At 44.2% G+C, this 23,654-nt stretch overlaps 1 protein-coding gene and 1 long non-coding RNA gene across 2 annotated transcripts in view; one reads left to right on the top strand and one right to left on the bottom strand.

The window, feature by feature from the left end:
• LOC138299772 (uncharacterized) overlaps positions 1-23,452 on the top strand; it is a 601,676-nt gene extending 578,224 nt beyond the window's left edge. Inside the window, exon 4 of the long non-coding RNA XR_011204833.1 lies at positions 17,821-23,452. This is a non-coding gene — a long non-coding RNA (uncharacterized lncRNA). The remainder of the gene's footprint in view (positions 1-17,820) is intronic.
• LOC138302216 (olfactory receptor 10A2-like) lies at positions 11,777-12,727 on the bottom strand. The gene has a single exon (XM_069242547.1). It carries the CDS (start codon positions 12,725-12,727, stop codon positions 11,777-11,779), a length of 951 nt encoding a protein of 316 aa, XP_069098648.1.
• Positions 23,453-23,654: the final 202 nt, after the last annotated feature.

Here is a 23,654-nt window from a genome sequence, read left to right as displayed (position 1 = left end):
ATTGAAGATGGTGAAAAATAATAAGAGGAGGGAAGAAAAACAAAGGGAAAATTTGTTTAGGGCAAAATCAAAAGTGAAGCCAATAAGGGAAGAAATTGAGATGAGAGAATTTTAGGGTGTAAAATTCAGGTAAAGGTTTTGTGTGATGACAAGAGTCATCAGAGGAGGGATTGTTGGAGTGTGTTTTTCCAAAAACAATATTAACATGAAAAGCTTGAAATATATTGTGTGATGAAGCTGCATGGAAAAATGTGTTAACATAGAAAATAATGCACATGTTTGAAACGTGCCCATGGGGAAGGACTACCAATGTATACGAAGACTAATGAAACATATAAATGCTGAATTAAATTTGTACTAATGTTTTGAATTTATATTAACATATCATAATTAAAGTCATGTATTAGGAGTTTGCTTATTAAATCATTAGGCCTTAGCTTAGCGAGGGTCTGGGCCTAGCTGCTTGGTCTCATATTAAACTGTACTTTCTAACGTGCATTGTGCTGTTTTCCTTAAGGACACAAAGCTGTACTTTTCCAGAAGTTATGTGTGTGTAGCTGTAGTAAATTCTTTCTCATGAGACTCGACTTGCTCAAGGAGACATTCTTGCTGAATGCAACAGTGTAATTTGTAACAGGTGCAAGGCTGCCTGGAGCACGAGAAAACAATTGGGACACTGACTGGAGTGTAAACTGTAACTTTTCTGACCTGACATTCCAACTGATGAAGACATCAATGACAAGGGCCAATCAGCAACATGAGAACTGTGGTTTGTGGAAAATTCTGGTGAAGTGCGTGGAAAATTTTGGACAGAGATAACGATGCACCAATTATGATTCAATGAGCATTTATGGGCTAATTGAGTAGTTTTGATATAACGGAGTGACCCAACAAGAAAAAGAGAGAGAGACTCAGAGAGACAGAGGGGGTCATTCTGACCCTGGCGGTCATGGACCGTCAGGGCCAACGACCGCGGGAGCACCGCCAACAGGCTGGCGGTGCTCCCATGGGCATTCTGACCGCGGCAGTACAGCCGCGGTCAGAAACGGAAACCCGCTGCCCTGGGGAATCCTCCATGCTGCGCCGCCATGGGGATTCCGACCCCCATACCGCCATCCTGTTTCTGGCGGTTTTGGCCGCCAGGAACAGGATGGCGGTATGGGGTGTCGTGGGGCCCCTGGGGGCCCCTGCAGTGCCCATGCCAATGGCATGGGCACTGCAGGGGCCCCCATAACAGGGCCCCACCAAGATTTTCAGTGTCTGCAAATCGCGACGGGTGCAACTGCACCCGTCGCACCCCTTCCACTCCGCCGGCTCCATTCGGAGCCGGAATCCTCATGGAAGGGGGTAACTCAGAATAACCGCGGCAGTCTTCTGACCGCGCAGCGGTATTCTGGCGCTTCCCGTTTGGCTGGCGGCGCCCGCCGCCAGCCAAAGTAGGAATCACCCCCAGAGTCTTGATTGTTTCCTTTTTGCTTTGTCCTTATATTTTAAAACATCTTCTACCATTCTTTGCTTGCTGCTAACTTCTCCTCCATATGAGGGAAGATCCTATTTCTTAGCTATGTTATATTGAGACTTTGCCCCGTTCTATCTCTGCTGATGGCGAATCGACTGATGTCCTGAGGATGAAGACTGACGCTGTTTGCTGATCTGTTGGATTGGTAAGTATCTGATGAAAAATTGTAATTGTCTCTTTGCCTTTTCTTTCTAGGTACCAACTGCTCTTTTGATAGAGGCCTTAGTTTAGATGTTTTCTAAATTCTTGTTTGCTAAAAATGCTTTGCATAAAGCCCAACATGCTAATGCTAATTCGAGGTTAGTTAAGTTGTTCACTAATATCTGATGCAAATAGACAAATGACTGAATTCTTGCTTTGTTGAATCATGTATTAATGAGACTGTGCAAATTTGATACATATTAACGATGTTCTTAAATACCGAATTGACATAATCTATGCATTGATTAAGTTGTGTTCTGATTGCAAAATAATAGTGGTTTTGATGAGCTTATTGCTATTGAGACTAATAAACATGATATTAGTTTGTAACAAATAGGGAAATAAATATCCTAACACTTAACTAAACTGGCATGGTTATTCATGACTGAAAGGTCATGGTGTGTTCAGTTACTGATTCTTATTGGATTGTTTATTGATTAGTGATTAGTTTTATGGATTTGAATATTGATCTGTTGATCGATTATGCCAAGAAAATATTTTGTACTGGGAAGTCTCCAAACGTGGTCCAAAGGTTCATCGACCTAGGCGTGTCCCCTTGTAAGTTTACTTATCAAGGCTCTGACGCGCTATCAAAGTCTATGTTTCTAGACAAATGCAATGACAAGAGACAGAGGTTAGCAGCTGATAAGCTCACCTTTCAGGCATATGCTGTTATCTGCACTAGCAATGGTATTGAGCGTTATCTAGCTTGGGCCAGCAACCTTCATCACAGATTTTTGCTAGAGAAGTTCGGACTGAATATTGTACATATTCTAGTGGCCTACCCTGCGCAGGGCAACTACATTCCCAAATTACCTGTGTCCTTGTGATGGCTTTTCTGTGCAATGCACTTTATGCTTTTTTGTAAACATAATACATTACTGAGAAAGGTCCATATTTTACCTTTTTTTAAAACAGGCCAAACTCAAATATTGTAGGGCTGCTGTGGCATTTCTGCAGTCAGTGACAACAGCAAGGATCTAGTTGTTAACCGTAAAATGTGCTCAATGTACTAAATGGCAGTGGGCAACTGTTATTTCGAAGGAAAATGTGTTTTAAAAGTTGTATTGGTTTTATAATTTTTTTATTGTCACATGCTGATCAAATAAACCTTGTGATTGACTGAGCAATTATGCTAGTGTTTTATGTATATTTGTATGTGTAATCTAATGATTTTTGCCAGCCATGATCAACTACTATCTATGCAAGGCCGGGTGCATGTTCTATTGATTGCACGAATGTTTAGTATTATTATTAGCCTAGATCTGTGTTAGGAATGTATGCTTCCAAACAATGAGCTTTTAGCTTAAATTCTGTCCCTAAACAGGATTTTTTTAATATGAATTCAGTTTGTTGAATGTAATTATTTTAAATCTTTGCAGATGTTTGTATTAATTATGGTATTGTTCTTATAATTGTAATAGCATATATGCTGAAGAAACAAATTATTAGAAAAAAGGGACTAACATTTTATGGAAAGTTTAGTGAAGATTCGTCAAACTGTGTGAAAGGTATTGTGGGAAAACAGGGCTGATTGCAGAGGCCCCCTTACTTTTTGCCCCCATTTTTCACATTTTGCTGATGTTTTCCTGACTCTGATGGTGTCCTGGGTACTGCTAACAAGTTCCAGGGCCTGTGCTCTGTATGAAATGAGAATGCAAATTAGGCTAATTATAATTGGCTAAGTCAAACTACCTATAAGTCTCTAGTATATGGTAGGGCATGTAGGATTAGGGACCCCAGCATAGGTGGTGTCCCTACAGTGCACTGCTGAGGTACCCAGTGTCATTTCAACTGCAGGCCTGCCTTGCTGGCTGCTTTTAAATTAAAGTTACATGCAAATTCGACTTTGGAATTAAAAGTAGTTCCAAAGTCTTAAACTACCTTATTTTTACATATAAGTCACCCCTAAGGTGTGCCCTATGTGCCCTTACGGCTGTGTGCCGTATAACTATAAGCAGGACCTTATAAAATAATTTTATAAACCCTGGTGAGGTAAAACAGCCAAATTCATTTTTCCCTCATTGTAGTGAATGGCCTCCATAGGCTAGAATGGAAAGACTTTATTTTAATTTTAAAAGTCCCGTTAAGTAAATGATACCTCAAGTTTGATATAAAAATAATTGTTATAATAAATCCCACAACTTCCAGCTGTTGGATTTAATATAACTTGTTCAGGTAAAGAGTTTTAAACTTTACCTGAACAGTTGCCACCTTCAGCCATGCAGTGTTTTGCTGCTTTGCTCTGATTGACCAGCCTCTGGCAGCCTGGCCAGACTGCTTGATGAGGGGTGAAGTGGCCTGACTCCACAAAAAGACATGTGCCCGGGGGAGGAGATCTTCCCTCAGCAGATGGAGAGGCAGGAAGGTGGGAGGGCTGCCAAACTGGACTTGAAAGGCAGGGAAGGACATTTGGAGCAACCCAGCACCTCCGTCATTATGTTAGGAGAGGGCAGGAAAAGGGTGTGTTTAAGGTTTTTAGGCATACCAGTGGGTGGGTTCAGCCAGATGTAACATCCAAAAATCAGTTTCAGCCATGATGGATTTTTGAGGAATGTTGCTCCCTGGGATTGACTTTTGCCACTTCCCAGGAAGTGGTCATCGCGGGGGGAAGTACCCTGCACCTGACTGGAGAACCAGAACCCCACTGTTTTTCACCCATGAGCAAGGATAAAACTGGCAGACCTGCACCCACACCTCAGATCCCTGCCAAATTCCAACAAGGAATAACTACAGAAGAAGAAGGACTGCCCTGCTGGACCCCTGACCTGCACCCAGACACTGCACTCTGGAGGACTGCACCAGCTGCACACTTGGACTTCACCACAGGATGGACTTTGCTGGGCTTAAATTGGTGAAAACTTGCTAACCAGAGTCCCCTGCACCAACCCCTGAATAAACTGACCAGCTGATCACTGTCCAGCGAACAAAAAGGAGATTGTTCCAGGTGCATTCTGGGAGTTGTAGTCTGCACCCCTCAAGGAGCATTTGAGAGCTTCTGGAACATTGGGGTGAGATGTGGACCTCACAAGAACCTTAAAGGAACATCTGGAAGAAGATCCATAAGTTTGGAGAAGTTTGGAGAACTTTTGGAAAAAAAGCTCCATAAAGGGACCGACCCGCCACAGCAACTCTAGCCGCCCTGCCTCCACCGCGACCCGGCCTAATTTGCAGGTTCGTCCCGGTGAAGAAAATCCCAGAAAAAGTGACTAAGTCCGAATGTAGGAAGTTGACCGGGACCTCCCAGTCAGTGTTTCCGAAGAGGGCTCCAGAGACGTCAGATCAAGATTCAGGTTTGCCCGGTCGTAGGATTTTCATCTAAAAAAAATGACTAAATCAAAAGGTAAAAATCTCCACGGAGGGCTATGCATATCCGAGGAAGAGTTCCAGGAGGTCTGATTGGAATGGCGACTTGGTCCCGCTGAAGAAAATCTCCAGAAAAACGACTAAGTCTGAAGGTAAACTTTTGACCAAGGCCTCCTGCGAGCTGTAGCCGAGCAGGGCTCCATCGCGGTCGGCCTCTAACTTTGACTTTGCCCCGGTCGAGTTGGGACCATATGACCAGATTGGCGCAATTCATTTCTAAGCGCTAAAAAGCATTAATTCTTTAAAAATTCATATCTCTGGTTCCCCTGATCTGATTTAATTAGTTTTGGTGTCATTTTAAAAATACAAATATTATCTATGTTTATAAGTTGGTGTTGCATTTGTATTGTGTTTTGTGTTTTACCTACTCAGTGTTTTGTGATTTTTAAATGCTTTACACATATGTCTCCTGAGTTAAGCTTTGCTGCTCGTTGCCAAGCTGCCAAGGGTTGAGCTGGGTTTAATTTATTGAGACCTAATTGGACCTAAGTGGAGGTTATTGGCCTATTGCTAAGTGTAGGTACTTACCCACCCTTACCATTGACCCATTTTCCAACAGGTGTTAGCTAAACAGAAATGTTCATTATAGAAACTAAGTTCATCATCACCAGAGAGCACAGATTCACAAAACAGAAGGTAGTCATTTTTTCAATAAAGGTTATTTAGTATTACTTTTGCTGTTATTTTAATCATATTATTTTTACTTTTTCAGAAACTTCAATTTCACTTCAAAACACAGAAAGTGTATAGATACTTACAATGTATATCAGCTTGCTTTTGAGATTATACACACCACCTTAGTGGTACGTTATTAAGATATCTGATCTTGTCTTTATATATCCACTTCAACCTTCAGACGTTAGTGCCAAGCAAAGTAAAAGGATCAGGGTGGTAATATCAGTGTCTCTTTTTCTCTATTATGACATTCCTCCTTCCCTGTGTAGATTCACAGAACAATATATTTTATTGTGTTATTGATGGTGGAGGAAGTAAGGGACATATGACTGCATCTCTCCTGTTGGGACCACAGTTTAAAGTTAGTGCTTTCTGACAGCAGGCTTCGAGGAACAAGGTCTCTCTCTCGCCAGTGGCCCATTGGGAGTCTTTCTGCTTTTTGTGTCCCTATAGCAGTAAAACATGAGGCCAACTCATTAATACTTGGAGAACAGTTTCAGGCCCTGGGTACCAGCAGGAGTCAGGAATGCTTAAGTCACCTTTCTTCAAGCAGCGCCTTCATATTTCTAAATATAATTTTTGCAGGTCCAGGGACATACTCAGTAGGTGGTGCTGGGATGCCAGTTGTGTCCTGTGCACTAGCACGAGACTGGATTATTTTTTCCACTCATTCATATCTACATTTTTGCCCTACTGCCAACTCCTTTCTCCACTTTTACTTTCATTTAATAACTCAGAGAAGCCCTGAATCCAAAATGGCTAGTAATTACATCCACCTGGAGAGACATCATGCATTTCAGAGTATTTGAAGTCCAGTAATAGCCAGTTGTAGTAGAGTCCTGAAGAAATCTTCGATCTTTAGTAATAGCCATACACCTAGTTCAGAAAGTCGAAAACTATGGTGTGATCTTTGACTTAGAGCAACGTGTCTCTTCCACAATTTAATTCATTCAGGTAGCCAAGAGTAACTCACAATGCATTAGTACAGATATGCCATCTCTAAGGCTCCATTTGGTGATGTGTCTGAAGATAAAAGGAAATTTACAGCGGTGGGATGAGGCAATTGACCACAATATTGAATATGGATGCAAGTTATGCCTGCCACAAAAACCTTCTGGGTTTTCTGATGTTTTTCTGATTTTACACAAGGTTTCCCCATTTTAGTGGATCAGTCAAAGGACAGCAACTTAAGAGCTTCCCCCTTGAGAGTGGAGTCAAGTGGATATGACCAGTTCCTTTATCATGGTGCACTTAAAACCTGATGTTAAATGACTTTGCAGGATGAGTTGCAATCAGCATTCAAATTCAGAACTTTGGGAAATGGCCTTATTTTGCATGGTGTACCTCCCATATATTTGCATTTACTCTTTCTGCTGGCTGAAGAACAAATTGCACTTTACTTCTGCTAACCAGTGGTAAAGTGCCTGTGATTCTCCTTTCAAAATGATGAAATTGGAATAATCCTAATTTGTATAAATCACTTGCCTATAGGTCCCTAGTATATAGTACAAAAGGGGACCCAGAGCCTATAAGTTAAATGTCACTAGTGGAATACAGCACCAGTTGTGCTATCCCATACAATGCAATGATAGTGCAAACATGACTGCAAGTCTGCCAGGTTTAGCCTAGCTGGGCAGTTTTAAACTGCCTCTTCAGCCTGCAAAATAATCCCCTTACACAGCCTAAATCTTTGTTTTAAATAGTAATAAGTCACCAGTAGGTAGGCATAAAACCGGATGGTATTTAAAAGTAGGACATGTTAAAGTCAAACATGTCCTTAGCAGTGAAAAAACCCTATACACTATTTTCTATGGAAGCAGGGTTGACTGCTCTAAAGGAAATCACTGGGATACAATAATGCATCTAATATTATTATTTGTGCTTAGTAAGCCGTTACAAAGGTTTCTTGGATGTTGGAAATATGTATTACAGACCTGATTCACTGGTGAAGTCAGATTTGTAGTGGCTAATTTGTAAAAGCTACATTTAGGAAGTTACCTTTTCCTTGCACAAAAGACTCTGGATGATCATTTGCATGAGCCTAGCTGTTACGTGGCAGCTGAAATACTCCCTTGATAAGGTGTAAAGTTGCTCCCAGAGTTGAGACAAAGACCTTGGCTGTAGGGAGGTGTACTGTTCCACTGGCAGGGTGACCATCAGGGCAATACCCAGAAACTTAATTAACTTAAAAAAGGGCCTACTCTGCAACACAGCCATCTCCTTGTTTTACATCTACTTTCATGTAATAATTCAGAGAAGCCCTAAATTCAACATGGCTACTCCTTACCTTCACCTGGATAGATACCATGCATTTCAGATTTTCTGAAGCTCAGTATTAGCCAGCTGTAGCATACTCTTGAAACAGGGAAATGTTAGGTGATATCTGGGCAGGCCCTTCTTTTTCCCCCAGCCAAGCATGTTCCAAACCCAGAGCTGCCCCAAGAACTGGTTTAGAGTCATTACAGAGGAGGGGTTGCTCATTTACCTGGCCACACCTCTAGAGTAGATGTACAGGATCTGCACTAGGGGCGTAGGTTTTTACCATTTAGGATTTAGGCAGAGAGAGCACTGCAGGATTGATTTCAGTAGGACACATAGAAAGTGCTTCAAATTTAGATAGAGTTGCCCTTGAGAAGTTTTACCTTATTGGTTAGGAATGTCGGCCATGCATCTTCTCCCCTCCCAGGCTGGTGCCAGGCATTACTTTGGCACCCACAGTACACTGAACTTGCGGAAGGATTTGACCTGCTGTCTGTAACATGAGAAGTGTCTAGAAGACTGGATCTGCTCTCCCTCCTGCACCCAGAACATTGAAGGTGACTTCAAGGGTCATAAGGCTGACCCTTATAACAGTGACTAAGTCCAAAGGTATAACCCATCACGAGGCAAAGGCACAACTATATTCTGCTGGTTTACATTTCTCCTGCTCTCAGCTTTCCCACCAAAAGTCAATGGCTTCAACTAGCCCTTGTCCAGTGGCTAGTCAATGATGTGGAGCCCTCTTCATCCGCATCCTACTGCCTTGCCTCATTGATGATTTTTTACTTCCATTTTAGACACCAAGGCCCATATTTATACTTTTTTGGATGCAAAATCGGCGCACCCTAAAAAAATACAATTGTATTTTGTAACTTTGCGCCAATTTTGCATTAAAAACAACGCACATGCAGCACTAAAAAGTATAAATATGGGCTAAGTCTGAAGATAAAACTTCTGGGTGGGTCAAGCATTGAAAACTCGCTCTACCCTGGTCACTGGTGATTTGCACCTAGGTACTGGAAAAGTGCAAGCAGATGACCTCGGTTGGAGCTTAACACTTTTTGGCACTATTTTAAAAATTGAGAATTAAAAATTCAAAGCGTTGGTTTCTCTTACTAGATTTTCATAATTTTGTGTCAATTTATTAATTAAAATGTACTTTATTTTTCTAAGTTTGTTTGGGATTATACTTGTTTTGTGTTTTGACTTTAACACTGTTTGATTACTGCCTAATTACTTTAAACTCTGCCTCTAAGTTAAGCCTGCCTGCCTAATTGGCCATTTTTTCCCTACATTTCACTCCTACCCTTCTATTTTGCACCTATCATTTTTCAAAGGATGGAAGTGGATCTGAGTAGCAATGAGGGCCTTGGAATGGCGTAGTTGAGGAAGCTATGCAAGGAGAGAGTGCAGAAACTGTCAAAGGGATCCAAGGAGGAAGAGTGTCAGACAGCCTTCAGAGCATGGGATTAAGCCCATCTGCTACATTCCACCACACTGGAGCACGAGGATGATGGAGTAGAGTATGAAAAAGAGGAGGTAGATGGGGATAGCCCTGCCATGGTCTCAGTGCTAGTGGAGGAGGAGGTACATATGGGATCCAGGTCACCTGTTTGTTCAGAGTACAGATCAGTGTGCTCCAGCAGCTTCACCCAGTCACAGTTGGAGAACAGGCAAGGTGAGAGGGAGTGCTGAGGCTGAATTGGTTGCCCTGGCATGACAGAGTGTGGTCTGACCCCTGAGAAACATTGCCTGAAGTTCAGGTATAGCCAGAAGTAGTCATGTCAGTCACTTGTTAATTTTGAGGTTTTATCAAGATGGTTAGGCAATGGACATCAAAGTGAATGATTATGATGGGCTTTAAAATCTAATGATTAATGGGCACCTTTTGAGTAATTGTTTTGCACAGCTGGTCCAGCATCTAATTGATTCGGTGTTAACTGTACCCAGATAGCTTGGGAAAGTGGCCAACCACTGCATCCATCCCAGGGAGACCAGAAAGGTACCCAAGGGGGACCGCAAGAAAGGTGCTTCGAAAGCCCCTCAACAGGAAGATGGGGGGACAGTGAAAACCAAGAGGTGTTCTTTAAAGACCCCCAAAAGAGCGTTCAGTCAAAGGGCTGTCTCAATCATCCTCTAACCATACAAAGGGTGTGGGGGGTTCTTTGGGAAGACACCCTGGGGCTTTACCAGCTCAAGTGCTTAAAATGTTACCACTCTGCATGCATGAATGGAGATGGCATCAGTGCTAGGAACAAGCAGCTGCAGACTTGTGTGCCTACCCCAAGTGTTAGCAATATAGGGCCAGATGTAGCAAAAAATCAATTTGCGACTTGCAAATTGCGAGTCCCTGCGACTCGCAATTTGCAAGTCGCAAATTGCTATGCAGTACGGTGTCTCAGACACCGACTGCAACTCGCAATGGGGTCGCAATGACCCACCTCATGAATATTCATGAGGTGGGTCGCAAATTGCGGCCCCATTGCGAGTATAGGCACTCGCTAACATGGAGGCCTGCTGACGTCAGCAGACCTCCATGTTAGCGACCTGCTTTTAAATAAAGCAGTTGTTTTTTTTTTAAGTGTAGCCCGTTTTCCTTTAGTTTCGGTTTTTTTTCAGGGCAGGGAGTGGTCCCTTGGACCACTCCCTGCCCTGAAAAAATATTTTGGGGTCCAGTCACAAACTGGAAGGGGTCCCATGGGCACCCCTTCCAATTTGCGATTGGGTTACCATCCACTTGAAGTGGATGGTAACTGCGATGCCATTTGCGACCGCATATGCAGTCGCAAATGGTATTGCATCCCAATGCGACTCGCAAATAGGACGGGAACACCCCTTCCTATTTGCGAGTCGGAAATGCATATTGCGAGTCGGTAACGACTCGCAATATGCATTTCTGAATTGCAAACCCACGTTTGCGAGTCGCAAACGGCGATTTTCGCCATTAGCGACTCGCAAACGGGTTGCTACATCTGGCCCATAGTGCTGAGTGAGGAGGGTGCCACAGATAACTTGGATCAGGGTAGTGCAGAGGTTTTAACATCTCAGGTACTGTTTGAGCTGTTACTATTGACTCTTTTCTGCAGGAATACTCCTCCTTCCCACCTCAAGCAGCACTGAAGCAGTAAACTGAATGTTTGAACCTGTACAGCAGTAGGTGCAAACTGTCAGCCTCTTACTTTCTGACACCACCCTTTTCGAACTGTGTAATGAACTGAGAATGTGTGGGGTGACAGGTGAATAGTAAATAATAGGGTATTGGTAACCATTGGAATAATACAAAAAGATTACGAAAGTAAGGTGGGACGAGCCCTGATGCCCATATGAGCAAGCTGCTACTTCATTGAATGCAATGCCAACTCACTCTCATGGCCCTTGGGGCTTCTCGCACCTTGTTGACTGAAACGTTTACATGAATTATTTATATAAACATTTGACTAAGAATTGTGCCAATGGAATGCAAGTGTCAGGTAAACTGTACAGTGGTCTTCCTACCCAAACTGACCAGATCCATCTCTTCTAAAAACAAAAAATACAGCAATCTAATTAAGTTCATTCTCTTTAGATTGGCTTTAACTACTTGTGATCTACTGCCAGAGTAGTACCTGTCCCACATCTGACCTCCACATCCATTTTCACATCTATTCCCATATATAAATTATTGTTCACTCAAGGACACCAGCTCACCCAAAGTATATGAAATGGAGAAAGACATTAAAAGTTAGGTTGCCCTTTCTTGGACTTTAACCTATTAACTTATTCTCTTTTTCTCAGAGACATAATTTTCATTAGGGATGCTTGTACTTCTTGATTCCTTAAACTGTAGATGAGAGGGTTCATCATTGGTGTCATAATACTATAAAGCAAAGCAAGAAGCTTGTCTCTCTTAGGTGAATGACTGGACCTTGGCCTTAAGTAGGTGAATGTCCCAGTCCCATAGAACAGAATAACAGATGTTAGGTGTGATGAGCAGGTACAGAAGGCTTTATATCTCCCGGATATCGACTGGATCCTGAGAATGGAGAGGAGGATTTGGACATATGATGAGAGGACCAACATAAAAGGAATGACTGCAAACACAACAGTGCAGGCCCAGAAGAACACTTCATTGTTGAATGTGTTTGTACAGGCCAGTCTTAAAACTGATGGGATATCACAAAAGAAATGGTTTATTATATTAAAGTCACAATATGGCAGACTGAAAATGTATCCTGTCTGTACAAGAGATTCAAAGAAACCACCCATAAATGAAACAGCTGTCAAGGAATTGCACATAGACTTGGTCATGATGGTGGGGTACCTCAAAGGGATACAGATTGCAACATATCTGTCATAAGACATGAAAGCTAAAAGAAAACACTCTGTAACCCCAACTGAGAAAAAGAAATACATTTGGAATGCACATCCTACAAATGAAATATATTTAACCCCTAAGAAAAATATTATCAGCAATTTGGGGAGAGTGGTTGATGAGTAACAAATCTCTAAGAAGGAAAGGTTTCTGAGGAACAGGTACATAGTGGTTTGTAGAAGAGGGTCAAAGGTCACCAAGAGAATCATAATTGTATTCCAGATTATTGTCAGCAGGTAGATGCAGAGAAACAGTGCAGAAAGCCATCCCTGATGTGCAGTCGACATGTCAGAGAAGCCAACTAAAATGAAGTGAGTCACTGAAGACTGAGTGTCATTTCTTGCTGATATAGACATCGCCATCTGCAGAGAGATACATAGCACAGATTATCATTTGAAAAAAGTTTACACACTTTCATCATAGAATGCTGATCTAGTTTTAACCGAAAGTAGAAAGTATGATGCAGGTAAAAAACAAGAATCTATTTCATCAACATTTCTACAGAGCCTTCTTTCAAGTACTTTATTGTGAAATGCAATGGCTTTCACAAAAGAAGTGTTAAGATCCTAAATGATTAAACCCAGTTCATTATTGTAGGAGGCAGGCCTGGCTTGTAGTGGGTACCAAGGGGTACCTACACTCTGTACCAGGTCCAGTTATCCCTTATTAGTGTAGAAAAGGTGTTTCTAGCAGCTTAGGCTGATAGAAGGTAGCTATAGCAGAGCAGCTTAGGCTGAACTAGGAGACATGCAAAGCTCCTACTATACCACTGGTGTCATATCACAATATCATAAGAAAACACAATACACAGATATACTAAAAATAAAGGTACTTTATTTTTATGACAACATGCCAAAAGTATCTCAGTGAGTACCCTCAGTATGAGGATGCCAAATATACACAAGATATATGTACACAATACCAAAAATATGCAGTAATAGCAAAAGGAAGTAATGCAAGCAATGTAAAGTTACAGTAGATTGCAATAGGAGCACATAGGTATAGGTGCAACACAAACCATATACTCCAAAAGTGGAATGCGAACCACGAATGGACCCCAAACTTATGTGAGCTTGTAGAGGGTCGCTGGAACTGTAAGAAAACAATGAGGGTTAGAATAATAGCCCACCCAAAGACCCTGAAAAGTAGGTGTAAAGTGCACCTATATTCCCCAGAGAGCACAGAAGTCATGATAGGGGAATTCTGCAAGGAAGACCAACACCAGCAATGCAACCAAAGTGGATTTCCAGACGAGAGTACCTGTGGAACAAGGGGACCAAGTCCAAGAGTCGCGACAAAGTGACCTATGTATAGTGCACGTGTGAAATGGTGTCCCCTCACTCACAAAGTCTGGGGAATCTGCCCTGAACGATTTGGGGGCACCTTGGCTAGTGCCAGGGTGCCCACACACTAAGTAACTTAGCACCCAACCTTTACCAGGTAAAGGTTAGACATATAGGTGACTTATAAGTTACTTAAGTGCAGTGGTAAATGGCTGTGAAAGAACGTGGACGTTATTTCACTCAGGCTGCAGTGGCAGGCCTGTGTAAGAATTGTCAGAGCTCCCTATGGGTGGCAAAAGAAATGCTGCACCCCATAGGGATCTCCTGGAACCCCAATACCCTGGGTACCTCAGTACCATATACTAGGGAATTATAAGGGTGTTCCAGTATGCCAATGTGAATTGGTGAAATTGGTCACTAGCCTGTTAGTGACAATTTAGAAAGCAGAGAGAGCATAACCACTGAGGTTCTGATTAGCAGGGCCTCAGTGAGACAGTTAGTCATGACACAGGGAACACATACAGGGCACACTTATGAGCACTGGGGCCCTGGCTGGCAGGGTCCCAGTGGCACATACACTGAAACAACATATATACAGTGAAATATGGGGGTAACATGCCAGGCAAGATGGTTCTTTCCTACAATTATGAACAAAGTTTCATTCAATTTTGCAGTGAGGAAGCCCTCATGTAACAGGATTATAGATAAACTATCAGAATGCTACATAAGTGGTATTAATAGATATCATTCACACAGATGTGGATCAGAATGCTGGTGATTGATTTGCCCTGTTCAAAGATGGATCCACTCTGTGCCACACTTTGCGGAAAGGAAGCATCATATTCAGTCTCAATCAATCAAGCAATCAATCAGGATTTATAATGCATGGCTAAACACCTAATAGAGTATCCAGATGCTTGCAGGTCCCAGAGGCTTATTTGATCAGCCAGATCGTGAGGGCCATTCAGAATTCCGGTTGTGAGGTGAGGGCCGGAAGGTGTTGGGGAGGCTGTTCCAGGTTTTTGCTGTGATGTAACAGAAGGAGTATCCTCCACTTCTGCTTCGGTAGAAGCAGGGAGTATGGGCAAGTGAAAGGGAGGCAGAGCGTAGTCTTCTTGACGGTTCGTGGAAGTTCAGGTGGTGGTTAGTGTATGTGGGTCATTGGTTGTGTAGAGCCTTTTGTGCATGGGTCAGCAGTTTGAATTGGCATCTCTTCTGTAGGGGAAGCCAGTGGAGTTGCCTGAGGTGGGGTGTGATGTGGGTTCATCAAGGAACGCTGAGAATGAGTCTGGCTGTGCATTCTGTATGGTCTGAAGTCTCTGTAGGAGGTGTGCAGTGATTCCTTCATAGAGCGCATTGCCATAGTCCAGTTGGCTGTTGATGAGGGCCTTTGTTATGGTGCATCGCATGCAGGGAGACACATGAAGATCTTACATAGCATGCACAAGATGAGGAAGCATGCAAAGGAAATGGCATGGTTATATGAGCTTGCTGTCAATGATGATTCTGAGGTTTCTAGTGTGGTCAGAGGGAGTGGGTTCTAGATCTGATGGCCACCAGGAGTTGTTCCATGTGGTGCTGCTGTTGCCAAAGATCAGTACTTCCTTCATCCAGTCAGGAACGCTTCTCATGCATCTGTGGAAGTTGTTAGTGAGTGAGAGCATGAGTTGTGTGTCATCTGCGTAGAAAATTATGTTGAGACTATGGGATCTGACAATGTTGGCCAGCAGGGTCATATATGCGCTGTAGAGCATGGGGCTGAGGGATGAGCCCTGAGGGACACCACAGATGATCTCCTTGGGTTCAGAGGGAGATAGATCTTCTGGGCTCATCTGGAGAGGAAGGAGGTGATCCATCTGAGCTCATCCGCTTTGATGCTGATGTGGTGGAGTTTTTTTTATCAGCACGTGATGGGATAAGGTGTCAAAGGCTGCTGAGAGGTCAAGGAGGATCAAATCTGCTGTTTTTCCTCAGTCAATGAGGGTTTGGGTGTCGTTGGTTGCTGGGATCAGGACAGTTTCGGTGCTGTGATTGCTCCAGAAGCTGGATTGGGAGGCATCGAATAGTTGCTTCTGCTCCAGGTATGTCATGATTTGCTTGCTGATGATCTTTTCCAGTACCTCCGCTGGGAATGGGAGCAGGGATATTGGCCAATAGTTTTTGGGTTCACTGGGGTCGGTGGAGGGTTTTTTGAGTAGTGGTCTGAATTTGGGGTGTTTCCAGGCATCTGGAAATGTTGCAGTGTTGATAGAGGTGTTGAGCAGGGTGGTGAGTTCATGGCTGATCCTTTGGTTTCTAAGGTTGAAGATGTAGTGCGGGCATGGGTCTGTGGTAGCTCCAGAGTGGATGGATTTCATGGCAGAGGTGATGTCCTGGGTGTAGAGGATGGTCAAAATGGTCAGTATGTGGTTTGTGTTGATTACAGTGGTGGTGTATCTGTCAAGGAAGTCTGTAGGTGTGAGTTGGGGCTCGAAGTTTCTGTAGATGGTTGCAATCTTGTCATGGAAGAAGTGGCCAAGATTGTCACACAGCTCCTGAGAGGATGTGATGTTGCTTTCGCTGGAAGCCGGGTTAGGGAATCCCTTAATGATGTTGGTAAGACTGTCTTTTTTGTTGCCCTCAGCAAGTGGTAGTAGAGGTTGAGGGAGGTCTTATAGGTTGCTCTGTCAGAGGTGCCCTTGCTGGCATGCCATCTTCTCTTCAGCTGTTTGCTGTCTTGATTTGCTGTTCTGAGTTCTCAGGTGTACCAACTGGCTTTTTTGGAGGATTTGCTGTGGATGTTGCACTTGATGGGGACAATGCTGTTGGTGCAATTGGTGATCCAGGCATTGATGTTTTTCACTCCCTGTTCTAGGTTGGTCACGGTAGTGGGATTGGAGGTGTTTAGGGCATCCACTCAGCTGGTCTCTGAGATTTTGTTCTACCTCTGGTGGGGAGTGCTGATCATCTTGGGGCTGGAGGTGCAGGGGCTGGAGATTCTGAAGTGGACAACGGAGTGATCGGTCCACATGAGTTCTGTACATGGCTGAATTTGACGCAATGGCTAGAGGTGAAAATGGGGTCCAGCAGGTGTCTCCTGCTTACTTAAGGAAAGGTTACACTTAAGAAAATGTAGTTGTATTCCGAAGGTGTTCCCATAGTTATGGTCATTTCTCTTTGATTTCAGGGATACAGAGGGAAAAGGATACTTTTGGTAATCATAATCAAAGGTATCTAGAAAGACCCCTAGTTTTGAGTTGTTGTATTTATTTACATTAAATTAATTGAAAAGAAGAAATTAAATATCTATAGTGGTTTGGAAAAAGGTTTTATTGCTTACTGGAAAAACATTCAAACTCTTGAGATGTTGTAACTATTTCATGTGTTCCTAGTTTAAAAATGTATTAATAGATTTCTATACACCCTGTTGCACTGGGTTCTGCCCATGCAGTACGCCTGGATTGTTTTGCTTTTCTGATTACTCGTTTTTTGGGGCTTTTTTCAGTGAGTAAGTCTCACTACCAATGTCTGACCCACGATAATCATGGCAAAAGGACTGTGCATGTTTACTGTCAGTGTCTACCTTTTAAGATAAGGCACTGCAACACAGCAAGTGAAAAGGAACTTGGATGTTATACATGAACACGTGTTCACATGCATGTGCATTTGTGTGTGGGCTGCATGTGGATGACTGCTGTTATGTGCAGCCTGTTAACAGCGCATAGGTAGCCTGGCGCAATGGGGACTTTGCTGGATTAGGTATTTACCTAGGATAAGCCTCATGAGGGTAGTGTATACTATTAGAGGAAGTCAGTGTGCTTTACTGTTGAACTATAGTGACACCCCATTATACACAGAGGGAGGTAACTGCCTTAGGTTGTAGTTTCACTTCCCCGTGGCCTATAGAGACCATTGAGGTCTTATATTTGAGTGTATCACAATAATGACAATGACTCATGGTATTTATTCATTACCAACTGTTGAAACTCACTTGATATGATTGGGTGACCTCTGTGTGGGTCATCAGTGATTACACAATGTCATCTATGGTAGGTTCCATCTGCCATTGTATACTTTTGTAAATTATGGTTCAGTATTTAGTAGAGTATGTAATAAATGTACTTCACTTCCTAAAGAAAACGTATTGACTGCGCAATCATTTACTGAATGTTATTTTTGTGTTTCAGTGATTGGTGATCATTAGCACATACAACATCCTCCGCATGCTCCACAAGATCTTTCAACTGATAGTCATCTCCACCAGAAAAACAGTCACACAGGCCCTCATCTCCAGCTGCCTCGACAATGGCAACGCATTGTATGCTGGAACCACAAAACAGCTCTTTAACAGCATCCAAACCATCCAGAACTCTGCAGCTAGGCTCATCCTCGACCCTCCCAGAAGAACCAGCATCTCGCCTCAACTCAAGGCCCTCTACTGGCTCCCCGTACAGCACAGATGCATCTTTAAACTCCATACCCATGCCTACAAGTCCCTCCATAATATCGGACTCACCTATATCAACAACCTCATGTTCCAACGAGCAACCAGAAAACTACACTCAGTCCCCCTTGCACAGGCACACGCCCCCCACATCTATCCTGAGATTATCAAAGGGTGCACCTTCTCCCACCTCGCTGCCAAAATCTGGAGCAACCTGCCCCTTAGACCTGCACACATCCAGACTTCAGAAAGCAGCTCAAGTCCTGCCTCTTTGACCACCACCGCCAACCGGGATGGATCTGCAACACCAAATAAGTGCCTAGAGACCCTCCTAGTGAAAAGCTTGTGCTGTATAAGAACCCCCTGATTGATGGGTCTGATTGATACCACATCCCTTGACTTGGCCTTAGACTGTTCCACTTCTCTACCTTGTGAGAGGCAAGTGCTACAATGGAGTATTTGGTTCCCACTCAGGACAATTGTGGATCTGTTACTTGTGATGGCCACACAACTAACAGCCCAATATCCAACATTGGTGGCAGTGGTGGGATATAGTATCACAGTTCCAGTACAAAGTGATAAGATTTGATAAGTCCAGTTTTGCCACACATTACTTATGCATTATTGTGCAAATATCAAAGCACAAGGCTCTGAGGGGGATTCAAAGGTTTGGTTTGGTGAACTCTAGATGTGTGAGGGAAAAGTCTCCACACACATGTCATGTAAAAGCACTGATTGTTGACTAATGTATTAAGTGTGTTAGTTACGGCCAGCTTACATTTTTTAAATTATGTGATGCCGGGTTAGGCTTTTACAAACAATGTTCCCACTAGAGTATTACAAACTTTAAAGTGTCCTTCAAATCTCTGCACAATACACTGGGCCTGTATGAGGAGGATTCTTCTCTATAGGTTTAGGGGCAACAACAGTTACCCACACCATAGATCTGCTTTCAAGGGTCTAGGAAGTGTTTGGGGCCTCCAGAAAATGCTCACACTTGCCTTGGGCAGTCCAGATTTCCTGGCAAGGTGGCCCACTGTGAGTCTTTCTTTGTACAGCCTTTTTCCTGGCATTGGTGCAGGCCAGAAATCATTTGAGTACCTAGAATTAGTGCCCCCCCACAGGTTCTCAACAGGAGGGTGGGAGGTTCCAGAGACATTTTCCGACTATGGGGGTGTGAGAAAGCTGTGGTTCTCATGGTCTCCATTTGTTATCTGATGGGGAAGGGGAGGGCCTGAAGAGGGATGTTCCCTGAGGTGAAGGTGTAGTGGCTGACCCTGAGGTGTCAGGGTAGGGCAGACAACTGCCCAAGAGCATTGTAGAATGTCATCCTAGGACTTTTTTCCTATACAAGAGGTGAAGGCTGGGGTGGTGACCAGCTGGTAGGCCAATCAGGTGGGTCCTGTGGTATAAGGTCCCCGGAATGAGGGTAGAAGCCCTATACTTGTGGTCTATGGCCTCAGCATAATCTGAGGAAATGCAGGAGGTTCTGCCTTAAGCACACCCCTTCCTGGTGCATTGCTGGGTGTACCAGCCTCGAAAATGCCTTGAGGGCCATTGAAATCCTGGTTTGCCAGATAAGAGCTAAATAGATAGGAAGGCTTTGGATGGTGGTTTCGGCACCTGAGTATGGAGCAGGTGGGTCGGAGGCTCTACCTTAAGCAACCCCCTGCCTACTGGTGCATTACTGGTGTAGCCTTGGGGATGCCCTGGGGCCCTTAGATGCCAAAGGTAGCCAGGCATTTGACGTACTGGGCAGTGTGGCCCACAGCCAAGTGCAGAAGGTGGTTCTGCCCACAGTGACCCAACCATGAGGCCAGGTGGGGACTTATTTTAAGTGAAAGGACCCTGTTCTTCGGACTGGAGTGGTATAGTCACTTCTGTTGAGCACTGTTGATTTGGGCTGTCAAATGGGCAGAGCTTTCCAGGACTAAGCCTGACAGACTTCTGTGAACTGCACTCTAGGTGGGTGTACTGGAGGGGTGAATGGCCCTTGTGATGGAGCGCAGGAGGCCCTGAGGGAATAGGTAAATGCATGGTGCATTATTGTGTGTCAGCCTTAGGGTGGATGCCTTGGGCCCCCTCAAAGTTGTGGTTCACCAAGCAAAGGCTCAGTCAGAGGGGACAAGTCCTCTGCTGAGTGTGCTGGAAGGAGGCATGTGTTGGCCTTGTTTTGACATGTAGAACCTTTCACTGTAGTAACCTGCGTAATCCCCATTGGTCTTTATGGTTGTGGCATGGAGGTTGTAATTTGGTTTCCATGGTGCCTGACTCGGGCATGACCCACTCAGTGTCCTGCATCACTTCTGGTGCCCCAGTGGGGCTGGAGGGAATCCACAGGTGAAGGGTTCCTGTAGTGGGAACTGTGGAGGTGACTCTTATCTAGGAGAACTAAGTGATTGGATTGGAGTCCCCTTAGGGGACATAGTCATACCAAAATGGTGATGGCAGCATAGATGCAGAGTAACTATTGAGGGTGAAGGTCAGCAGCTTGTTCAGGGGCTTATATGACTCAGTTCAATGGGGGTACTAGTTTGTGTCTTCTTCAGTGGGGGGACCCCCAGTGTTCCAGGGGACAGGTTTTAGACCTATCATTTGTTTTGGAATCAGTGCAGAGGCACTAGACCCTTTGCCAGAAACATTGTGGTGGATGCAGTTTTGCATGACCCAGGCCAAGAGTAGCCTTAGGTCTACTCAGTCCATATAGGCCACCCCATTATACACATACAGAAGGAACTGCCTTAGAATGTAGCTCCACTTCCCCTTGGCCTACACAGACCATTACATCTTGAATTGAACTGTAGCCTCTGAAGAAAGCCATATTTGTAACTTCCAAAATGAAACTACATCTGATGGGTCATTCTGAATGTTCGTATTGTCTTGGCTCAGCTCAAGATCAGACCCCAGACCTTGTAGCACCCTAAAATATGCCCAGTTATTACATATTCTCCATGAGCAGGAACAAAGGCCGCCCCACACAAAAGAAGCAATTAGCAGAATATCTCTCAGCCCCCGAGGATGAAAAAGAGTGGGAGAAATGGTCTGTATCAGTCACCCAGCTGTCGCAATGCACCAGGGATGAGCCTGTCCATGCCCACTGAACATAGAAGAGTACCCAGATAACTGGGGCCAACCCCCTTTGGGACTACAATTGAAATTCTAGTGTGCAAGTTCCTGGCAGTGATGTCAGTGAGGGGTGGAGCTGAGACCCCAGGAACTGATGTAGCCAGTGGCTCCTCAATGATGTAATTTAAAATTGTCCCACATGCTGTGCAGGAGGGTTGGAACAGTGATAGGGAGGTGATGTGGCAACCCGGGTTTGGCTTGGGGTGCCTGTCTTCTGGAACTTTTCTCTCTCCCCTTTATAAACTCTTGCACAAGGGGAAAACTTTTTCTTGCAACAGATTGTCTACCTAATTTGCTGATGGATCCTTGGACTGCCATTGCAAAATGTAACCAAACTCAGGATCCAAGACTCTGCTCATTTGGCCTCAGGACCAGTGGGCCTCCCCAAGGGCCAGTGATACTGCCCTCCTTAAACCGTCTGAGGACCAGTTGAGGGAAAGCCCTGGACTTACCTGTACCTACCAACAAAGCACCAAAGGAGAATTGCTGTAGGGAGCCAGGAGGACCAGCATTTTGAGGACTGGACCACTTTGATGGTGAAGAGGGTGTTGCAGCTGGTGTATAGAGCTCACCTCCAGGGGCACAATGAGTCCAGGTTCATCCACATCAGCTCAACAAGGCCAGAGTTATGGAATTCTAAAGTTAGGTGCCCTTTGACATATTTTTCCTCTGGAGCACTTGAGGCTCCGCTGCCATACTAATAATTTCCACTTGGCGGACCAATGCGGGGGGTGGCACCAAGAAGCTGGGATTAATCAGCTTGGGGATGAGGGCATGTGTGGGACACCACCTTACTCATTCTGCTACCTCTCCCGGGAACCACATCCCCTGGGTGAATTCCAACATGGGGGCCCAGATCCCATCCCCAGACCCCTGAGTGATGCAGTGATGTAGGGAAGCGGCATCATTCTTCCCTGGAGTTTTAATTATGGGAGAGTGCCATTGTGGTCCCCCGCAGAAGGTGGGAAGGGCCCAGGACCCCATCCCTGGGCCCTGTTATGGAGGATAAGGACAGAGGAGTGCGACACACACCCCACGTGGTCCGCTCTCCCCACTACCTGTGCCTGTGTCTGAAGGGAACGAGAGGTAAGTGCATGCCTGCCTGCTGGAGCGGCATACCCAAATGGAGGCTACACAATTGTGCTGCTGGCATGGGGAGCCAGTGAGGGCAACCAAGGGTGGGCTCCCAGAGCTGCCCCCTACAAAGAACTGCAACTGGGGTGCCTGGGTGGGACCAGGCACCCCCCTAAAGCACAATACAAGGCCACTTTACAAAGAAAAAGCGGCGAGTGGCTCGTCCTCTAGATGCCTCGTGAATGGTCACACCTCAAAAGGCCTGGAGGCTTATAAATGTGTAATGCACTGTTCCTCTTGTTACACCCTCTAGGGCCTGATTGTATGATTGTAATGCAGTGCTTTTTCACAATGCTTTTATCACAGCGTTAATATTGATAACAACTATGTCAATGTACACCATGATATGTGAACGCATAACAACGAATTTGCATCATTGTTGTCTAATACACCCGTTGTGAACTCAACCTCAACCCAGAGTCAGAAATACATGGTCAGTCAAGCCCTGTGACCTAGGCCTGAAGGATCTGATTAATGGATCACAGGTGGGGTGACACGTAGCTCGTAGACAAACATGCAAACAGGAAAAACCCAAATAGATCCGTCAGATAGACAGTGAAACCACAATGGTCCTAGGAGATTGTCCACCAATAAACCATATTTGACCGGAGGGGTGCACGTTCCCAAACACCATAAAAGTTAGACACCACATAAAGTTAGGAACACTCAGCTTATCAGAACAGGACACAAACACAACATGCACTGATCATGTGCTCCCCATGCTGGACACCTGGACATGTTACCTACTGGCCCGTCTAATGTGCACGCAAGGTCAAGACCCACCTGCGTACTTTATCAGATGGTCAGACTTATAGCTCTGTGACTAGGTCCGGATTCCTTTCTCTAAAGAATGCATAGAAATGTTTTATGATGCTTTGAGAAATATATGTAAGGGTGCTCAGAACCAATGTGCTTTGAGACAGTCATGAGACCCTAACTCTGTACTGCTCTCCCGGCCGCTGATTTTAATTAAACCATCTGTTCCTGTTTTGCCAATCACCTCTTGTCTTTCATTTTTTTTAAGCAAATCCACATTCAAGAAACAACTGTGATGCCCGTTAGGGGTTATTTTTATAATTACAGTCTAGCGCCAAATATATGAAAGAATGCACAAACACAGATTTTATCCCTGGTAAATGTATTATTGGGTTTTCATAATGATTATACATATTTTATGTGTTCATCATTATTGCAATAATGACAATGACACGCAAAATCAACATGCCTATTATACTGTATAACTACTGTTAAAACTAACTTGATAAGGTAGGGCGACCACTCTGGGGAGTACACACGCAGGTGATTACACAATACCAT

Source organism: Pleurodeles waltl, chromosome 6 (genome assembly GCF_031143425.1).
Source record: "Pleurodeles waltl isolate 20211129_DDA chromosome 6, aPleWal1.hap1.20221129, whole genome shotgun sequence".
In the NCBI taxonomy this organism is placed as follows: Eukaryota; Metazoa; Chordata; class Amphibia; order Caudata; family Salamandridae; genus Pleurodeles; species Pleurodeles waltl.
This window is presented reverse-complemented; position numbering and strand designations above follow the sequence as displayed.

Coding starts and splice junctions, on each gene's coding strand:
- LOC138302216 (XM_069242547.1), bottom strand. CDS start 12,727: ATGTCTATATCAGCAAGAAATGACACTCAGTCTTCAGTGACTCACTTC.